This window comes from Gadus macrocephalus, chromosome 7 (genome assembly GCF_031168955.1).
Source record: "Gadus macrocephalus chromosome 7, ASM3116895v1".
In the NCBI taxonomy this organism is placed as follows: Eukaryota; Metazoa; Chordata; class Actinopteri; order Gadiformes; family Gadidae; genus Gadus; species Gadus macrocephalus.
In genome coordinates this window covers 9,437,580-9,458,729 of record NC_082388.1, presented here as the reverse complement: position 1 = coordinate 9,458,729, position 21,150 = coordinate 9,437,580, and the positions used below count along the sequence as shown (strand labels likewise).

The 21,150-nt window shown below is 41.2% G+C and overlaps 1 protein-coding gene across 1 annotated transcript in view; it reads right to left on the bottom strand.

Moving 5' to 3' along the window:
- Positions 1–10,498: 10,498 nt before the first annotated feature.
- LOC132461178 (gamma-aminobutyric acid receptor subunit beta-2-like) overlaps positions 10,499–21,150 on the bottom strand; it is a 51,725-nt gene continuing 41,073 nt past the window's right edge. Inside the window, exons 6-9 of the mRNA XM_060056222.1 lie at positions 20,918–21,070; positions 17,652–17,896; positions 16,990–17,130; positions 10,499–16,352 (exon numbers count right to left, since the gene is read on the bottom strand). Coding sequence (XP_059912205.1) covers positions 16,005–16,352; positions 16,990–17,130; positions 17,652–17,896; positions 20,918–21,070 — 887 coding nt within the window. The 3' untranslated portion in view covers positions 10,499–16,004. The remainder of the gene's footprint in view (positions 16,353–16,989; positions 17,131–17,651; positions 17,897–20,917; positions 21,071–21,150) is intronic.

The following is a 21,150-nucleotide window of genomic DNA, read 5'->3' as shown; positions in this document are numbered from 1 at the left end:
TGGCACATTAACTCTGACACGAATCGGGGCATATCCATGCATACGTAAGGTCTTTTGGCAACGCGCCGATGCACACGGCATGGGACAAAGTTCACCGTCTGCGTTTTAATGAAGGGTTGCTGAACGGGAGGCAGTGGGGGAAAATAGTGGATGGTTGTTTTTTTTTTTATTATTGCGTTTAAATTTGATTGCAGATTGTATGGATGTTTTTTATCCCCAGTCCACCGACAGGACTGTCTTACAATAACGAATGAGGGCGTAACGAAACGCCCCCAACGGAGAGCTCTGGGACATTTACATAGCAGACGTGCACACAATCAACTGGGGTTCAATGTTGTGCTGTCATATCTCAGCCCAGTAGAAATACCTACAGCGGGTGGATCTAATATCCCGTATTGACCGAGCAATGACTTATGAACAGATTCATAAACAGACTCATAAACAGAGCACTGTATGGGCACCAGTGGAGCAAGGAGGCTCTGGGTTCATATCACGGGCATACAAAGGGTTTCAATGCACATTATGTTTGCATTATTTTATTCATTCAATAGGCCTAATGAAAGAAAAACTTAGAATAATAAAAAATTATACAATCTTGCCGGAAATATAATAGCATTATTTTGTTCCCTTTAATAGTCACCTGTGTAGTCTTGTTGTTTGTGATTTGGTTGTCTTTGTTTTTTGTTCCTTCTTTATTTCGTGCCTGTCAACGCTGAAAAGTAGAAACATAAATCTTTCATCCAGAATGTCGTCGCTATTTACGCTCCTCATCGCACGGAACATAGAGCATTATTATTGACGGAGCGTTGGCGTGGTTACATCTGTTACCTGCCATGTTGGTCGCAATAATCAAACCGTCAGCTGACAGCCCATAAGAAAGTTTTATATTATAAATATGTATATATATATACATGTATCCTCTCATGACATCATCGTAAGCAAATAGAAACAACAATAACAATGATATTGATAATCATTAGAAAACAATATCCCCCTACGGATTTCTGAAGCAACGGATCAGCCAAGCAAACATCTGTCAAATGTGGCAAGTTTGAACGCTTCTCGAAAGCTTTCGCTGTTCGACCTGCTCCTGACGCATAAAATAAACAACGGTGACAAATGAAAGGAACATCTGAGAGCCGTCGACATTTTGACAGAAGTGTCGCGATGTGCAACGCCGCTCACAGAGCCAACAGTCACCACACTCATCACAACGCCATCTAGCATATTCTAACCAGGAAGGAATGAAAAGGGACATCTTCTGTTTGGACTCAAATAACTATTTAAAGTGAATGCAGACATGTTTGTTAGTTTGTGTGTGTGTGTGTTTGTGTATTTGTGTGTGTGTTTGTGTGTGTGTGTGTGTGTGTGTGTGTGTGTGTGTGTGTGTGTGTGTGTGTGTGTGTGTGTGTGTGTGTGTGTGTGTGTGTGTGTGTGTGCGTGCGTGCGTGCGTGCGTGTGTGTGTGCGTGTGTGTGTGTGTGTGTGTGTGTGTGTGCGTCTGCGTATGTGAGTTTGTGTGTGTGTGTGTGTGTGTGTGTGTGTGTGTGTGTGTGTATGTGTGTCTGTGTGTGCGTGTGTGTGTGTGTGTGTCTGTGTGTGTGTTTGAGCGTTTGTGTATGCGTCCTTGCACACATCTGCGCTCGGACAGTTTTCTGTTTGTTCTGTATTAGGCCTACGTGTCATGTAACATGGCAGGTCATATGAAAACAAAGATACGTTAACTGACATCGCATTCAGATATCAGTTAACCTAAAGCATTATAAAATAAGTGTACTCTTTAGCGGAAGAGTGGCATTTAATTACTCTTTCTTTTTAGCCTTAAACGATCTCATAATCCTGCATCTTTTGACGACGCCAAAGAATGGACAAGCGTGAACAACGTTTATCAATCGAAAAATGCCGCTGTTGTGAAACGACATAGGCCTATTCAGACCAGTATTCTACAAAAGACTCAAGACTCACTTGTTCAGAGTTATCAGAATCAGAATCAGAAATACTTAATGACATATACTTATATATACATATACTTATATATATAAATATACTTTATTTAACGATACACTCTGCATAGCCACCCCCTCCGAATTATTGTATGTTGCACATCTGGCACTTAAATACATCCATTTATTGTATGTCGTACTTAGTTATAATACTTAGTTGTGTAGCATCTTATCCTAGCTCTCTTTGTTGTGCTCGGGGAATGGGTAAACCTAGCGATTGTAAGTGCTTGGCACTTGGGTCTATGAACATTCCTTACTGTACCGACATTAATATTGTTGTTTCGCCTTCATCTGACAAGTCGCTTTGGATAAGGCATCTGCTTAGTGCCCTAAATGTAAATTTAGATGCATAATCAATTGACGAACGTCGATTTAAATTCACAAGAGCCACATTTAGACGTTACGTGTAGACGCTTCCCGTAAGGGACCCCTCCCCCGGCCCTCCTGGCGGATTATTAACTTATAATTACACAACATTTGCTCGCAGCGGGGGTCCCCCAATGGGGCCCCGCTCGGCGTCAGCTGTTCACAGGGTAGGTGACACGAGCGCCCAGCTCCCTCTCCGCACGCCCGCTCACAGGAAGTGGTCCTTGAATGGTGCCGATGACCTCATCCTCCGGACGTCTAAGCCTGCAGGACTTGGAGTTTTGTTTTGGTGACTGAACTCTGTGCATGGCGATCTCAGGACATCGGCACACGCTTATTGGTATCTTCTACCTTTATTGTGTCTGCATTTGTTAGACATTGAGTGAGGGTTTGAATTTATATGCAAGGGATGTTGCTCTCTCTCTCTTGCTCTCTCTCTCCCTCTCTCTCTCTCTCTCTCTCTCTCTCTCTCTCTCTCTCTCTCTCTCTCTCTCTCTCTCTCTCTCTCTCTCTCCCTCTCTCTCTCTCTCTCTCTCTCTCTCTCTCTCTCTCTCTCTCTCTCTCTCTCTCTCTCTCTCTCTCTCTCTCATATATTGTTTTCAAGGTCCTCACAACGTAGTTTTCCTGGTCTTTTGTCTGCACGAAATGGTTCCTAAACCACACACACCCCACACACACACACACACACCAACACGCAGCACAATTTACCTGTGCTGGTTGATTATTGCAGACAGAGGAACAGGTTGTTTCTTCTTGTGTTTATTCTTATAGTAATCGCACGCGACTACCACACAAATGGAAAGTGTTTATTTTCTCTTTTTGAAAGCTTATACAACATCAGCAAAGCATATGTGTCCACTGTCTAAGCCATCCCCTCCAATTCATTCAGCATGGAGGAGGAGGAAGACAAGGTGTACACTGTCAACCTTGAAACCAGGTCCTTTGTTTGTCTCTGCTGTTGTCTGTTCAGTTGTGTTCCTCATATCAGCGATGACCTTTATGAATCCATCATATCTGCAGCCATCCACCATGGCTAGTAGCACATAGAAATAAGGGTGAGACTGTACAGTGCAGGTTGCACGGAGCACGGGTCGGTACACACTGAGAACCCCAGCAAAGCCTTACTCAGGTATTGTAGAGCAAAAGCAATTTGAATGAATGATTTCATCGCAACAAATATGTAAAGACGTAAACCAATGAAAAACGTCCGGAAGAAGTGAGGTGACGCTTGTGGATTCTAAGGTGCGGTCAAGGTGCGTTCACTGGATACGTGGTCTACCAGCAAGCGCGTCGCGGGGTCGGATGCTCTCGAGCATTACGAGTTTAAAACACACACTATCATCTACTGCCCGAAACATTCTGTCATTTTCCGCATGACCCCTCCGAATTTGCCTCAGTGTGCGAACCGGTCCGAAGGGATCAGTGCAGTGATGGAGGGCGATAGAAGACTCTACTCTAATACACCTCTAGCACACATTGACCCAGACAGTAAGACCTGCCTTATCCAACAAAACAAAATAACACATTGACATGATGTCAGAAAAGTCTTATTTTGCGCAAACTACTGATATTCTGGCGTCTCAAGCTGCAGAGAGCTACCTTATGCTGGGTACATACTATAGGATTATATAACAGATTTTGTGCCTGATGTCGCCCTTCCAACTCTTGGCAACAAAGCTCTAGATTTTTGGATTGTTCTAAGATGTTTTTGCCCAGATTATCCTGTGAGCTCGGGTATATTAAGGTTGTATTTCACGCCCTCAAACCTGATCTTGGCCACACTCTGTCAAAGTCCCAAATATTAAACATGTTCAATATTTACGAACCAATATCCTGTAGTGTTGGGGGAGCCCCGAGGACAGCCAGGTATGCAATGTATGGATTATCACTTGGGAAAGAAGACAGGCGATCGGTGCCACACTGACCGACATCACAACAGAAGCCGCTTCTGAAAAAGCAGAAGGGTGATGGATTTAGGTACAAATAGCCATGCAACACGCACAGTCCTTGGTCATGCAATCTCCGTGAATTTGTCCATAGTTCTTTAGCAGTTTAGTTTCGTAATTTTACGATAAAGTACTATAAATATAGTTGTATGACTATAATATACTCCTCATAAATAATGAGGCACTGACTTATGTTTCCCATATGCTGCCAATACATCCTTTGTGGAAGTTAAATTTACGTGAACTTAATCTATGTTGTTTACTGTTTGAGTTAAATTTACGTGAAATTAATCCATGTTGTTTACTGTTACAATGATAAATGGAAATGCAAATTTGAGTCGAAACAGTAATGAACCGTAGTGAACGGTGTAGCATATCAAACTGTGAGTTTCATGAACCGTTTGACCCATAATATACATATAAATATATATTTAGAGAGAGAGAGAGAGAGAGAGAGAGAGAGAGAGAGAGAGAGAGAGAGAGAGAGAGAGAGAGAGAGAGAGAGAGAGAGAGAGAGAGATGCACATTTAACATCAAAGGACATTTGATTAATATGCATGACCAATACAGCAAAGGAGGCTTTGCTTGATGCACCCAGCAAACCAGAAGGACTAATTTAGAATGGGAATGCATACAGTGTGTGTGTGTGTGTGTATGTGTGTGTGTGTGTGTGTGTGTGTGTGTGTGTGTGTGTGTGTGTGTGTGTGTGTGTGTGTGTGTGTGTGTGTGTGTGTGTGTGTGTTTACGATGCCCTCTGGTCTTTCTGGTTGATAAATGAGCACTTGGCCACAGTTGGTATCAATTCATAAGCGGATAGACAACAATTAAGGCGGTTTTCTAAAGACATCTATCATGTAAGGGATGGCTTCTTGGTTGACATTTATTGTACTGCATTGAAGCCTGAATCATAAGAATAAAAAAGATTAACCCTATTGAAATTCATATTGGTATTAAGGTTCATAAGCAGCAATGTGTCCATCCCTCTTTTGAGGATTATTTAAGCGGTCGCGGAGTGAAGCAATGCTATTTATTTATTTAAGATTAGCCAGAGTATAGATATATTGCATTGCTGTGAGGCGAATGATATTCAGATTGCTCTGACAGACAGAATGACTTCCGTTGTGTTGGGATTGGCGTTTGGCCCTTTTCAGCCAAGAGTGCTGCTTCAGTAGTCATTGGTATGCAGTTGACAGCATAGCCTAGTTTCACTAGTGGAGACCACTTCGAAGGCACGTCAACAGAGAGAGGACGCGCCATTGTTAAACATTTACCAAAATAATGAGATCAGCATTATGCCAACCACATTTTAGAGTTCACTTTTCAAAAGTTTATTGACATAGAACCCGTCAAACACAAGGCCAGTCAATCATTGATTGATGATAACAAAGTTAAATTATAATATGGTAAGCGAATAAATGTCTTGCAGACATACATTTTCAATCTAAAGCTGACGCAGAGAACTGTTTTTTTACATGATATTGCCATCACATGTTCTGGAAGTTTGCTCAGGATCTGTGGAGCGTAACACCCAAAGGCTACCTCACCAGGCTTTGTTCGAACATGTGTACAGTGAGCATTGGGGCCCTTGATGACATGAGGGCTCTAGTGGGCTCATAACACTCAAGCCCACCACACATGTATTAATTCCTCCACCATTAGGCGCTTAAACTATTAGTGATCTTTTTATATTAAATTCCCTGTCAAACAGCCGGCCAGTGCAGTGACCTTAGTGCTGGGGTAATTTGGACTGCTGTCTTATTCTTAGTTCAACTCTAGCAGCATCATTCTGGATAAGTCTGAGCTCTCTCAAGGCTTTATTAGAGGGACCCATTGCACAAGTCAGGTCTAGTCAGATGGATGAGTTCTTCAGCACATTTTATCAAGCTAAATCTGAACTTACCAAGTTGTCTTGGCTGTGTTTCCTTCTCCTCCATTCATTAAGACTCTTTACACTTTGCCTTTACTAGTTTGGTTCTAACTTAAAACAAAATAATCCAGTTGTTGTAGCAATAACTGTGGGTTTGCATTCATACTGGAAAGCTGATTGGTTGGTTGTGGTTGGAACCAGCTGTCCTAGCTGCCATGTAAATGTGTACCATAACCATTTAAATAACCGTTTAAATAACCATAAATATCCATAAATAACCTATATCCATTTAAATAACCATGTAAATGTTTACTATTTAACCATTTAAATAACCATGTAAATGGTTATTATAAATATAATATAATAATATAATATGCAACCAATAACCGTTTAAATAATCATGTAAATGATTACGATAACCATTTACCTGGCATAATAACCTGGTTGCTCTCCAGAGCCGAACTCAGGCACAACACCTAATCCTTTTTGTATGTTATTTGAGATGTAAGCACCGTTACATTTTGGGGAGGGGGGCTGATTTCTCTGCGTGCTCAAAGCGGTCAGTGAGACACATTATGGAAAGACAATGGCGCAGCGTTCAGCGCACACAGAGACCTATGAAGAGACCTATTGTAAGATTTAAGGAGGGACCTAAACCTAATGGAAACGGGTGTTACTTAATAGCCCAAGGAGCTGATCATATGGTCATGTTAACCCTTGTCTTGTTTTGTTTTTTCAATCTCTGAAGATGCTATGGTGGGATTTAGTGTGTCTGTCACTTTATTAACTATCCAACTTAACCTGTTTACCCTGGGGGCCAGAAACAACAATGTGTTTGTTGATCCCATGATTGTTTAATCAACATATTGGTGTATTTATGTTATAATTATTATTTTCATTTATTTTTTACCCTTTATTTAAGGTGCAATATGACATTTGCTATTTTAGACATGTGCACATTCTTCCATGTAGACGCTAACATTAAATCACCAGGGATCAAGGTTAATCGCTCTGCTCACCGTCGATAAATCTGCTCTTCAATTCAAAAGAAAAAGGCGTGCTTTATGAGGGCGGGCGAGGTTTGATGAGAGTAGGGAGAGAGAGAGAGACTATTTTTGGGTTTCAAATTTTGTCTGGAGCTGTTGTTTAAATCACAATCTTGCATATTGTACCTTTAACTTCTTCTATTCAAGAACGCACACAGAGACACACACACACACACACACACAAACACATACACACACATAGTACACACATGCACACAGATGGATGCAGCTTGCAAAAGCGAGGATAACTCTTATCAGATAGCCATCTTTGTTGTCTCTGCCGAATATTTTTCCTCTGCAGAGAAGCTGGTGCTCAGTGATTGTCAGATTTCACTCCTTTCATCAGCTCAAGAGCGACAGAGCGCGGGAGAGAGGGAGAGAGAAGGAGACTGAATGAGAGAGGGATAGAGGGAACGAAAGAGAGGGATAGAAAGAGAGCGAAAGAGAGAGGGAGAGATAGGAAGAGAGAGGGAGAGCGGAAGAGAGAGGGAGAGAGAGGGAGAGCGAAAGAGAGAGGGATAAAGCGAGAGACGAAAGTGATAGGAATAGATATAGAGAGCAAAAGAGAGAGGAGAGGGACAGAGAGCGAAAGAGAGAGCAAGGACAAGAAGAGGGATGAGAGGGGGAAGGTGGGGCCTTGAAGAAGGGGTTGAAAAAGGTTAAAGAGCTGCGTTGGAAGACGAGGCTGGATGATGACACCGGGGGAGACAGCTTGAGACACCTCTCTCTTTGAGACATGCACATTAGCCAGCCATCTTTGATTTGTCCCACTGAGTGTAACGTGTCCTGACTGCACATTGTGGCACACGGGGGGCTCCACGTGACAGCACCTGCTCGGCTCTGCTCTGTGACTGCTGCTCGCTATCTCAAAGACACGCTCTCTCTCCTCCTCACCAGAGGTCACAGACACAGACATATCTCTTGCATAGCTGATTGTGTGTCGGGAAAAAAAATAATTGTACATTGCATTGACTTGATAGATTGTCAGTAAACTGATGATCACATGCGATCAATTGTCCCACGTATACCCCTATATAAGTAAAACGTTTGTAATGTTTCTTGTCCTTTCCCGTTTTAAAATAACGTGGGCATTGTAGGCCTGCTTGAGTGCTGCTGTCGTGAGCATTCAGAACAAAAAGGACCAAAGGTCAATGTTCCCCGTTGTGAGCATTGCAAGCACAATGCCCCCTCGTGGGGGGGGACATTCTAGATGAGGATGAAATCAACCATTTGTGGACACAAAAATTAAGGCTTCTATTGGAGGAAAACACAATCTGTCTTCCCAGATCTTCCCAGTCACAACCATAGTGATTATCCAGCAAAGCCAGTGAGCAAACACACAAACACATGCACGTATGACTTGCAAGGATAAACACACACACACACACACACACACACACACACACACACACACACACACACACACACACACTCACACACACACACACACACACACACACACACACACACACACACACACACACACACACACACACACACACACACACACACACACACACACACACACACACACACACCCACAGTCACACACATTAAGTCTGGCTGATAGTATCTTCACACTAATCAGAATCTTAATTAGTCTGCTTTCAGCTTTGTATTAACATATATTCCTCCTTATTAACCAGGGATTTGCACGCAGGCTCTCACAGACAAACACACACACACACACACACACACACACACACACACACACACACACACACACACACACACACACACACACACACACACACACACACACACACACGCACACACACACACACACACACACACACACACATACACGTACGCCCACACACACTCACACGACACATGCATGCTAAACAAAAATAAAAAAAAGCTTAAAAGCTTACATGAAAATACACAAATCTTACTATTACCATTTGCCACTTATCAATCTCAAAAAATCAATGTTAATCCTATGCAATATATATCCTATAATTTAGCCTGCATTTTCATAAACTATTTGACAGGAACATATCGATGGTATTCTACTCCTATATAACCTATAGCCTATCCTTGATTAGCCGACAGCTTTTTAGCTCTGTATGTCATATCCCATTCCCAAAGTCTTCGTTTTAGCTTTACCTTTGCCGTCGGATTCCAGTGACGAATCAGGAATTTTAAAGATTGGCTACAAAAGGGCTCAACAAAATCCAATCACTCCGATCAAGTATTATTATCATTATAACATGAAAATAAAAAACTTTTATAATTGGGCACTTATCCAAACTTTATAGGATTCCACTAGGATATAGACAATCACCCCAAGAAATCCATGGAGCCAAACTCCTTACTGTCACCGGCCTCAGTATGGACATTTTGCTGTTAATTTGATGCAGAGTAGAGCGATGGACTTGCTGTTATGTTTATTTGGTGTAAGCTCAAGGTTTATCCACCAAATGTGTGTTCGCCCACTGAATATGGGGCCAGTTGCTCATGTCTCCTACCTGCTGTCTCACTCCACACAGATCCAGTCGGTTCATTTGTTTATGGAGAGCTTTGGTGATTTGTGCCCCTTGCACACATTCAAAAACCAGGGCTCTGTGTCATCCCACTGTCCTCCACATACATGACCGTTGTTTGTAAACTTTAGAAGACTCTACATAGCTAATATCCAATATCCTAGGCTATATTGCAAGAGCTATATGTAAAATCCTATACAGCCTATACCCTACAAAGCCTTCAATACATCACGTAAATATTTATCCTATGTAACCTATATCATGTAACCCTACAGGCTACATAACACTTAGAATGGTCTATGAGTCTATGCAGTACATAACTTATGTGCATATATTGCATTTCAGAATATTATCCACAAGTTCCACTCTGTGGAACCTGGCCACACACATGAGTGACCTTTGTAAATCCAAGATGCCCTTTACGTTCATATTTTCCAAAATGTTATTTGCAGGCAAAACGTATCCATGTTGCTTGAGACAATGGACTTTTTTTAAATCGTCTTATTTTATGTGCCATTCATTAAACTACTACAACGTTTACTATTGACAATAATGCAGGATTCTCAAATAATCCTGTTCATGCAAACACAAAAGTGGCAATGTAGCTGTAAAAAATATGTGTATAGAGATTTGATTTGTGAAGATGGTAAACACAGACATTCACACACACACACACACACACACACACACACACACACACACACACACACACACACACACACACACACACACACACACACACACACACACACACACACACACACACACACACACACACACACACACACATTTCAATGTCTTTATTTGTGTCCGCATTTATAAAATACATTGCAAGGGCACAAATATTTTCAGTTGCTTTTGATGCCCTACATCCTCGAAACAACATGTTGCAGTACTTGAGTCAAACATGCACAGAATAGACAATACGTACACATGGGCTTATTCAATCAACGTTGGTTGAACACAGTCTGTTAACAGACAGAGAAAATCTATGGGTACAGAAAACACCTCCTCCTCCAAATAGCTCGGCTGCCTATAATGGAGGAGATTGAGCAATATGTGATACAAATAAAGATGTTCTCTCTCATCACAGAGCCTCTCAAGTCACTCAGTCTTTGTGATTGTGCCAGAGAAATGTCCCCAATGCTAGCTGACTCACATGCTTCTCAATTCCCTAAGCTAACAGAAGCTATGTTTGAATCAAATGCTATATCACCGGCTAATTATTTGAATTAAAACACAACGAAAAGAACGTAGATAGAGTGCTGTTTCTATCAAGACCAAAAAAAATAAGAGAAACAAAGATGTAAATATTATAAATGATTTAGATATCTATGATATAGATCCACTGTGAAGACATAGCTGGTTCTAGAAGGTAACCGCCGAAACCTCCTGGAACTAGTAAAGCTTTGAGTGGGAGCAATGTCATAGCTGGGTGTAGTTCTTCACTACTGGTACTTGGTTTGAGCCTAATTTTAGCTTTGTGCAGCAAAATCTTTCCAGACATGTATTTTCTCAATGTCACCTATGTTCAATGAGGACTTTGAGTCACTTACTAGACCAAATTCTGCTCTGAAATGTCACTTGAAGTCTGCATATTAGGGCAAATTTCTTTAAATATCAAAGGAATTTGGGCTGCCAAAAGTCATTATATTCCAGTTAGATATTCTCTACCTTGAATTAAGTGCTTTGAAATCTTGGTATTGTTTCATTTGCAACCAGCCAATCACCAACAACAATTGAATGCATATCTAACTGAAACTTAATTTATTCTGATTGTATATTATATTATTTTTTGAATGATAGTAATAGTAAAATACTTTTTTTTTCATTTCCAGTCAGATATTAGATTAAGCCATGAGGGTCTAAGATTTCTTGAGTTTGAGTTTTAGACCTTAATATTGCTAACTGGTGTTTAGTTTCTATCAAATAAACTGTACAGTAAAAAAGGAATTCAAGACTTGGAACTATATACAATTTTTTATTGACATGGTAATCATTGACTAAGGTTTATATTTTGAATGTAGTAAAGACAGACACTGGCTTTCAGAGAGTTTATTGTTTGAAAAGGTACAACTGGTTTTCTGGGAATGTTTTTGTGAGTGGCACGTATATAAAGTTAGTTCATAGTGAGAGGGAGAGAGCGAGAGAGAGAGAGAGAGAGAGAGAGAGAGAGAGAGAGAGAGAGAGAGAGAGAGAGAGAGAGATGGAGGATAGAGGGAAGTATGCTAACTGGAGTAAAGACCAGGTTAGCAGGAATCTAAGGCTTCTTGTGTGAGTGTGTGCAAACAGACACGGTTCACCAAGGTGTGTTTTCAGGCTCTGATGAGACCAGGCCACCCTTGTCAGTCTCCAGAGAAGAAATCTATTTCTCCTTCCTGCTGCAGTCAGATGAGAACCTTGCATGACCAGCATTTCAGCTCCTAAAAAAGGAAATTTGTGGGGAAAAGCCATTTTGTTTTGTGTATTTTTAAAGGAATTAGGAATTTAACATTTAAAACAAGTGTGAATTTTGATAATTAAAGTGTTTTAGGTTTTTTATTGTATACGCAGGTGTTTTTATGTTTCCAATTCCCTAATAGCATAACATGGAGTTGGTGTACTCAAATGAAAACATAAAGATCATAAATACATTTGGATTTGCAAGATGGCCACCTGACAGCAGTATTTTTCTTTAATAGAGAGGATTATAATAGTATAAAAATATATGAAGAAATAAATACAGAGCTGTGAGGTACAAACATCTATTCAAAGTGAATACACTTTTCAAAAAGCAGACCTTTGTTTGCCAAACTAATGGTTGACACACAGATAGTATACATACAAACAATGTCACCCACACATTCAAACTCATCTTAAATATATAATCCTAACATGTATCTTTAATACGTAAATTAATAAATTAACTGTCAGTACAGTTGCACATATGGGAAGGCTAAAATCGGTTCATGTGTAATTTAAATAAAGTTTTTTTTAAATGTTAATTTCTTTTGTACTGGTTATCAATATCCCTGGGTGATCTTTGTCAGTCAAAATCAGCCAATTAGAGGTAACATAGGAAAGAATGTTACTTTAAATATATCTATGCTGTAAACTGTGCTGACCTGAGATGGGTATGTTTAGCACTGTCCTTATCTCCATCCTCTACATTTGTGTGTGTATGTGTGTGCTATCTTTTGCTTATTTGTGTTTTTGTGATATTTTTTAGCGGGTAATGGGTTAAGAAAATTACTTAACATTTGCGGACATTGCACTGCAAAAAGATAGCTACATTCTTGGAAACATTTCCTATTTTTTGCAAAACCAAATCAACGTGAGCAAAAAATCGAAAACAAAAAACACTGTTATTGAGTGATTAAGTGAAACTGTAAAGTTTCATGTTAAGTAATTTTACATAGGCTATTTACATTATTTGTTTCACATTAGCCTTTGAATTGTTCCAACATTAAAGTACAAATAACTTTGTAAATATATTTAAAATTTGAAATCTGTTAATTTTCTATTTACAACAGTACTAATAAGTTCCAGTGTATGATGCTTTCATATATACAAATATGTTGGAGCTTTTGAGTCTGCAACTCATTTCATAGGGAAGATACTCTTCCTAAATGTCTCCCTAATCCTGTATCTCTTTTTTACACTAGTGATTAATTAAAGCATGTGTTCAAATAGAATTGACCCTTGTTTATGATTGCCATAAGAATCATGTTTATTTCAGGTTTAGAAGGATGTCAAAATTGTGTCAAGCTCTGCCCCATTTGTGAAATATACTAGCAATTTACAAATAATCACACAGTAATATTAACTATCCCTAAAATGTTCCTAAAAAAGTAAGGTGAATGTCAAGATGTTCATTTTTATAATCTATGCACATTTTTCGTCTGATATGTTGTAACGTTAAAGCTTTCGAGATCCATGTTGGATAAGTTATTGACTGTAAATATCCTTCGCTGTAAATTAAATAAGAATAACAATGTTATTTGGAGGAATGGTGATTTCCTTCTAGTTCACTTCTCACTGACTGATTGTACAGACTTATTTCAAAGTCAGCCGTTAACAACAATCTACAGAAACTCCTTGAGGCTACGTTAAAAATGGAGACTCTTATTAAGTCTATCTCCTTAAAACAACCTACTAGGTATAAATACTATATCATTTGTATCAGTTAGTAAGTCGTCAAATGATTTACTTCCATATATACAGCTTATTTGCCCCACCCCCTCTCTCTCTTCGTCTTTAAATGCTTCAACACTAAGAAAAAACAAATGTCCTTTTATATAGAACTAGTAGCCTTCCACCCAACACTAAATAATGCAGATATGTATCTGGTTAATCTAAAAAGAGAAAAAACGACTGCACAGAGATGTACAGCAATACAAAACAATGAATCAAATAAAGTATCCCGTGTTCATTTTAAGTAAATAGAGCATAGATGGAAAATGTGACCTTGAAATAACAACAAAACTCAAAATGATTGAGTGTAGCTATATCTCAAATTCTTTTAATGCTTGTGGTTTAATATTACCCTCTGATAGAGTTAGAAACTATCAGACATTAAGTCGCAAAAATAATTCCGCCTCCCTGATGGTTCGGATTGATTTTAAACGGGGAACACAGAACTACATTGAATTGTTTGTCATGCATACAGTGTATTTATTGATTCTAATGTGCATGGTTTCCAAAAGTTCAATTATCATTTTCCAATTAATATAACCAATAACTATCCTATTGTGCATGTGACTGCCTTTCTGTACCAACCCCAAACACATACATATGTTGACTCTAAGCTAATGCTATAGCTGTGTGGCTATATGTTTTCATCCACATGGGTGACTGGGTGCGATCAAAATGTAAAATAGGCAAACAAAGGGCACTGGCCCTTACAAGCACCAGGCATACAAAGATGATCATACCTCTGATGTGTGTAAAGGTTATACAAAAGCTAGCTACGATATCATCAAAGAGGAAGCATGGCCCACTCTGCCATCACTTCTGCACCAATGGAAGCCTTCCCTAGAATACTGAGTTGGTAACTACTCTGTAAATATACACATTTTGGCATTGTACTATATAAAATATGTGTTTTTATTTTAGAAAAAAAGAGTTGCGTAATAAGACTTTATAGTTTATTTGATGGCTATTTTTTTTCTTAGAATAAATAAGTATGTGAGGCCTTTAAAAGGGTAGGGCAGGGGATAACTTACAAATCTTAAAATAATTTAAGATATTAATATATTTACATTTATATTGTCTTAAGGAAGGAGGCAGGTACTTGTTTTCATTTCGATCTCATCGAAGGCAGTCTCATAAACCGGCTCAATCATTCAGTCGTTAAGGTGTATTGGGATTATCTTATATTCATTTAAATAAGACAACACCAAAGACCACTCTTTGTATACCCGCACACAAATATAAGAGCCATATTTTGCTGTACTATCAGTTGCTATACTTTTTGGGATTCCTCCTGATTAAATTCAGCGCTTTTATTGACCTAAGTGTTTGAACAGTTAAACGGGGGAATTGATATGTGCGTTCCTTTCTTGAACTAAACATGAGTAGGGTGGCAGGCCTGGGCGTTAAGCAGTTGGATGTGCTGACCATCGGTAAGGTTTGAGTCGGCAGTCTCCAGTTAAACCTAGGATGTTTGGAATGATCTCAGTTTGTTTGACCGTCTTTTAAGCTATCAAAAAGAGTATTCATATATTGAATTAAGATAATACAAATCCCCTTTAAAGTGCTCCTATTGTATTAAAGTAGAAAATATTTTATCTGAAATCTGAATATTTTCATGTCACACAGTAGTGTAGAATGTATAATACAGACCTTAATGAGAAAAAGAGCAATGTTTTCATGTATAGCTGTTTTCCCAGTGACTAAGATAATTCCTATCCTGAAGCTGTATCATATGTTTAAGAATCTCCAATACATTATACAAAGTTAAAACAAATATAACTCATACCAAATAACAATTTAAATCATATAAAAACTCAGGAACAGGCACGATGTACGTCTTGAATATCTTTGCCGATAAGGTTTTTGCTTTTTCCCCCGCGTTTGCCAGTTATTGTGCTATGTTCCACGTTTCAGATGATCCAGTCCTGGCGTTGATGGGCCCTCGTTAGCATCGCAATTCAGTCTTTGTTTTTGCAAAATCCCACACAAATGAAACCAAACCGAACAAACACAAATAAACAAAAAAAAGAACCAATAGAAACGAGAAGATGCACGTGACGCAGCTCCTCTGTCGCCCGCCCTAATCAAAGTCCCCCCTCGCCCCTCCTCCCCCTGTCTTCAGTTGACATAGTACAGCCAATAGATGATGTTGAAGAGGGAGAAGACGGTGGGGAAGATTATCCGTGACCACTTGTCGATGGAGTTGACGTCCGTCAGGTCGGGGATGTTGATCTTGAGCTGGGAGGCGCGCCGCCGTAGCCGGCTCTTCTTCTGGGTGACGTGGCGCTCCAGTGCGTTGCGGCCAAAGTTGTGCCGGGCCAGGCCGGCCTTGCGGTACTGCAGCGTGGAGCTGTCGTACGTCAGCATGGTGTTGCGCGGGTCGTTCAGGCCGAGCGCCAGCTCCGACGGGCCCATCTCGTTCTTGATGTCCAGGGTGCCCAGCAGGATGTTTTCATGGGAGTCCATCTGCCGTACAGACACACACACACACAATAAAGGTCTAAATCGTAGCCACCACGCTTTCAGGGTGAGATTTGCGTTTTATCAAGGTCAGGTCTTTTTATAAATATGGCGAAAAACACATTCATATTCAAACAATTCATAACTTTTTGCATAAAATCAGGACCACATTTATTCCTGTTGACTTAGGATGTTGGACCTCACTAACATACCTGCTGGTCTCTCCCCCTGGACCTCACTAACATACCTGCTGGTCTCTCCCCCTGAACCTCACTAACATACCTGCTGGTCTCTCCACGGGAACCTCACTAACATACCTGCTGGTCTCTCCCCCTGAACCTCACTAACAAACATGCTGGTCTCTGCTCGGGAACCTCACTAACATACCTGAACCTCTCCCCAACTGAACTAACACTAACATTGCTGCCACTCCGTTTTGTATTATGCACTCATGAAAGATGAAGAAACTGTGATGCTCAGATGTATTGGAACAACTTGAATATAAATATAACTAAAATATAATAATCAATAAATGTTCTCTTCTCACAATAGGGGTCCAACATTCAGTTCCATACGATCAATATGAGGCAAACTAAACAACATGCTGTGCTGACTTCAGATCGGAGTACACTGGGAGCAGTACCTTATTCTTCGGATCTCCCAGTCCGAGCCCTGCATCGTCCATGAAGATGGGCTCCCACATCGGGTCGCGTCCGTCCAGGTCCCTCTGCTTCATCCTCGAGTACAGAGTATCGTCCCTCCCGACTACATTACCCACCAGCCACTGTGATCACAGACAGTAACTCAGGTTAACTACATTACCCACCAGCCACTGTGATCACAGACAGTAACTCAGGTTAACTACATTACCCACCAGCCACTGGGATCACAGACAGTAACTCAGGTTAACTACATTACCCACCAGCCACTGGGATCACAGACAGTAACTCAGGTAAACTACATTACCCACCAGCCACTGGGATCACAGGCAGTTATTCGGGTTAACTACATTACCAACAAACCACTGGGATCACATACAGTTACTCAGGTTAACTACATTACCCACCAGCCACTGGGATCACATACAGTTATTCAGGTTAACTACATTACCCACCAGCCACTGGAATCACATACAGTTACTCGGGTTAATGCTTCATTTGGACATATAATAGAACAACGAAAATGTGTCAGAATTCCAGAGTCATATTATTTTTGCTCAATTATTTACTTGGTACAAGGAGGACATGAGTTAATCCGGACAACATGGCAGCATAACGAGGACGTGCTCTGGGTAACGTCCCCAACCTTATTTGGGTCCATCAGCATCTTCTCGTTGTTTGCTGTGGATATCTTCTCCGCCGCCTTCTTCTGCCGCTGGGGGCCTCGTCCAAAGAAGATGTAGTTGACCAGGGCGTACTCCAGCAGGGCGAGGAACACGAACACAAAGCAGCCCATGAGGTACATGTCGATGGCCTTGACGTAGGGGATCTTAGGCAGGGTCTCCCTCAGATGAGTGTTGATGGTCGTCATGGTGAGCACCGTGGTGATGCCTGGGAGGAGACCGCAGAAAATCAAGTAAAAAAAACAGCTTTAACTGAACCGGGGGGATCCAAACCAACTGTGGAACGCAAACCTAACAAGAGTACATGAGGCGTTGGAGGTGGAAGGTTCTGCGGCAAACAAGGAAATCAATATCGAGTCGGGATGAGGTAAACTTGAAAGAGAAGTTAGTTAGTCAAGTTAGTCTGACGATCGCATCACACGGTTGTATGTGGAAACACTGCTGTGTTTTTATTAATGATGTCAATTATTTGACGGCATACAATTTTCAAAACATCCTCAACAATATATATAATGGCCAGAAACCAGGAGGCTCTTTGTTGAATTCAACTCAGATTTTCTGTTCCATTTTCAATCATCCCCCTAGATCGCAAGGCGTTGGTTTACAATTGTTGCAGAAGCAGTCCAGTGTGAATGCTTACTGAACCAAATTAAATCAACTTCACCCATGAAGACAACCGAAATCCAAACAAAAAGGCCACTGCAGCTCATTTAAAGAACGGATTCACAAAGGTCAATTTGACATAGAAAACCCCTAATATATACAGGCCTATGTACAATTATATAATCCATATTAAATCTAATTCCTGATTCGAATTTTCATGATTGATGACTCTGGACTTTATGTGTCCACCATGTAACCTCCATAAACACACTCACACTGTATGGCAACAGTGAAAATGGCATGAACGTTTAGGGCTGTTTGGTGCAAACTACAACCGTTCTACAGCTACCCCTGGCTCCAGCAAACCCCATCTCCAAATGTTATTCTGGAGAAGCTTTGTCTAAACAGCAATGACAAAGGATTTTTTTTACTGCGTGGCGTTTCCGTCATACAGCCTGCACTAAGCGCTTCCAGCTTATGCTCCGAAACCAGGTCAAAGTTTATGAAGTGCACCGAGCGCGGTAAAACAGTTCACGGCCCGTCGACGCACTCTCTGAGACGAACTCCGCCCACTCCCATTACGGATCATTACTCTTCTTGTGTTGTGTCTGCGGCCGCCTGTTGTGTTCGTTCATCATTTCCCTTGCATGCCTGCTGCCGGCCGTCTTAATGCAGGTTAATGCCTTCAATCAGGCAGATTGCCTTGGCTTCCCCAGTGCCAGCCACCCCACAGGTTTGGGGATGGACAGAGGCGGTGGGAAGAAAGAAGGGTAGCCAGTGTTTGCTGGTGAACACAAAGCAGCAGCGTGCTCCAACGGGCTACACAGGGAGTTACGCAACCGGGGGAAAATTTGTGACTTCCAAAATGCACAGAGGCACTCAAATCAGCATTGATTCCACATTCATCATTTGTGCGCTCAGAAGAGGAGTTTGCTGAGATTCATTGACTGAAAGAGTTAGTAGCCTAGCTCCTGCTCATTTAAGGGGAATACACTCTTAATCACCTTCCAAAGATTTCCAATGTGTACTGAATAGTATTCTAAGTGCCAGTAACAACACAACAACAAAGTCATTTGTCATATTTGTATGATAATATTATCAGCTGTGTCTTTCTGGGTAGGCTAAGCAGATAACCTCTAAGCGGCGCATCTAATGTTGCCCTAGTGCCAAAAATAGTGCTGAATCATCTCTGTGTTTATGTACTTATTGACGTAGCTCCAGCATTGCTCCGGTCCATCAACTTCAATTCATTCAATGGATGGAAAAGCACTGTGATGAGTGAGTCACTGTGGCTGAGGTCTCACAAATAAGCCTTTCGATGAATGTCTCAAATCTGATGTCTGACAAGGGTGAACGGGATATTTCACTTTATTTTGCTTCAGATTTGTGTCTACCAATCATGTTGCTGGAGGCGGAGTTCTGTCAACAAAACTGGATGGCAGTTGTAAACTGTATGCAGTAAGGGTGTAAGGGTTTCAAATCATCACCGTGCAGACTGCAGTGACAGACTGTCACTGTATAAATACAGTTATTAAAATCCCTTGATGAAGGCCTCATCCACTGGCGCAAATCAGTTTTCTTCTATCTCTGTAACAAGACAGGGAACAAGGGGTAACTCCGCCTCCTGCAGTCCTGCCTTCAGGCCCCGAGGATTTATTTTGTTTAGAGAGTTTGTACTCATGGTTATGTAAAAGCCCATCTAGACTAGTATTTATTTGATTCCTTTGATCCAATCCATGTAACTTTAACGTGTGTCAGACGATCGTAAAATGAAATGTACTTTTCTTGAGTGTTGATTCATAGAATTCCATGACGTCAAATCGGTATCAACTGCAAATTTTGCTGAATAAACAACATGGTCTCACAGGAATCCGTGAAATAACTACGGTCGGACGCTTAACTCGAAATCCGTGGCCACATCACGGAAACACGCCGATATCCGTGTATGAGCCACAGAATAACAGTGTCATTTACTTGCATTGGAGCAAATTCCGTGGCCACATCACGGACAATTGAAGTGATTCCGTCAGACCACCACTGATTTTGAGTTAAGCCCCCGCTGTGGTCAAATGTGGCACACATACAGATTGAAACCGGAGCACACACACAGATTGAAACGGGAATCTGTGTGTGTGCCACGGAATATCATTGTCATTTATTTGCATTGGAGCAACTTCCGTGGACACAACAAGGACAATTTAAGTGTTTCAGTGAGACCACCCCGGGTTTTGAGTTAAGCCCCCGTGGTCGACTCGCTCGTTGAAAAGGAGATCCGTGTGTGAGCCAGTGAACATCAGCGTCATTAACTTGCATTGGAGCGAATTCCGTGGCCACATCACGGAAATCGGCGTGTTTCCGTGATGTGTCCACGGATTTCGAGTTATTCGTCCGCAGTCATTTCACGGATTCCTGTGAGACCAGGTTGTGAATAGAATAAGAAGAATTTGAAAAATTTGTGTCTAGATGAGTGTGTATGTGTGTGTGTGTGTGTGTGTGTGTGTGTGTGTGTGTGTGTGTGTGTGTGTGTGTGTGTGTGTGTGTGTGTGTGTGTGTGTGTGTGTGTGTGTGTGTGTGTGTGTGTGTGTGTGTGTGCATGTGTGTGTGGGTGTGTAGGGGCGGGCCTCACCGAGGGCCACTCTGGCGGCCGAGGCGTCGTAGTTGATCCAGAAGGAGACCCAGGAAAGGATGGTGATCAGGATGGAGGGCATGTAGGTCTGCAGGATGAAGTAGCCGATGTTCCTCTTCAGCTTGAAGCTCAGGGACAGCCGGGGGTAGGACCCTGAGTGTGTGGGGGGATAGAAGGGTTGGAGGGAACATTTTATCAGATGAGAAGACATCACAGTTGCTGTTTGTTTGTGC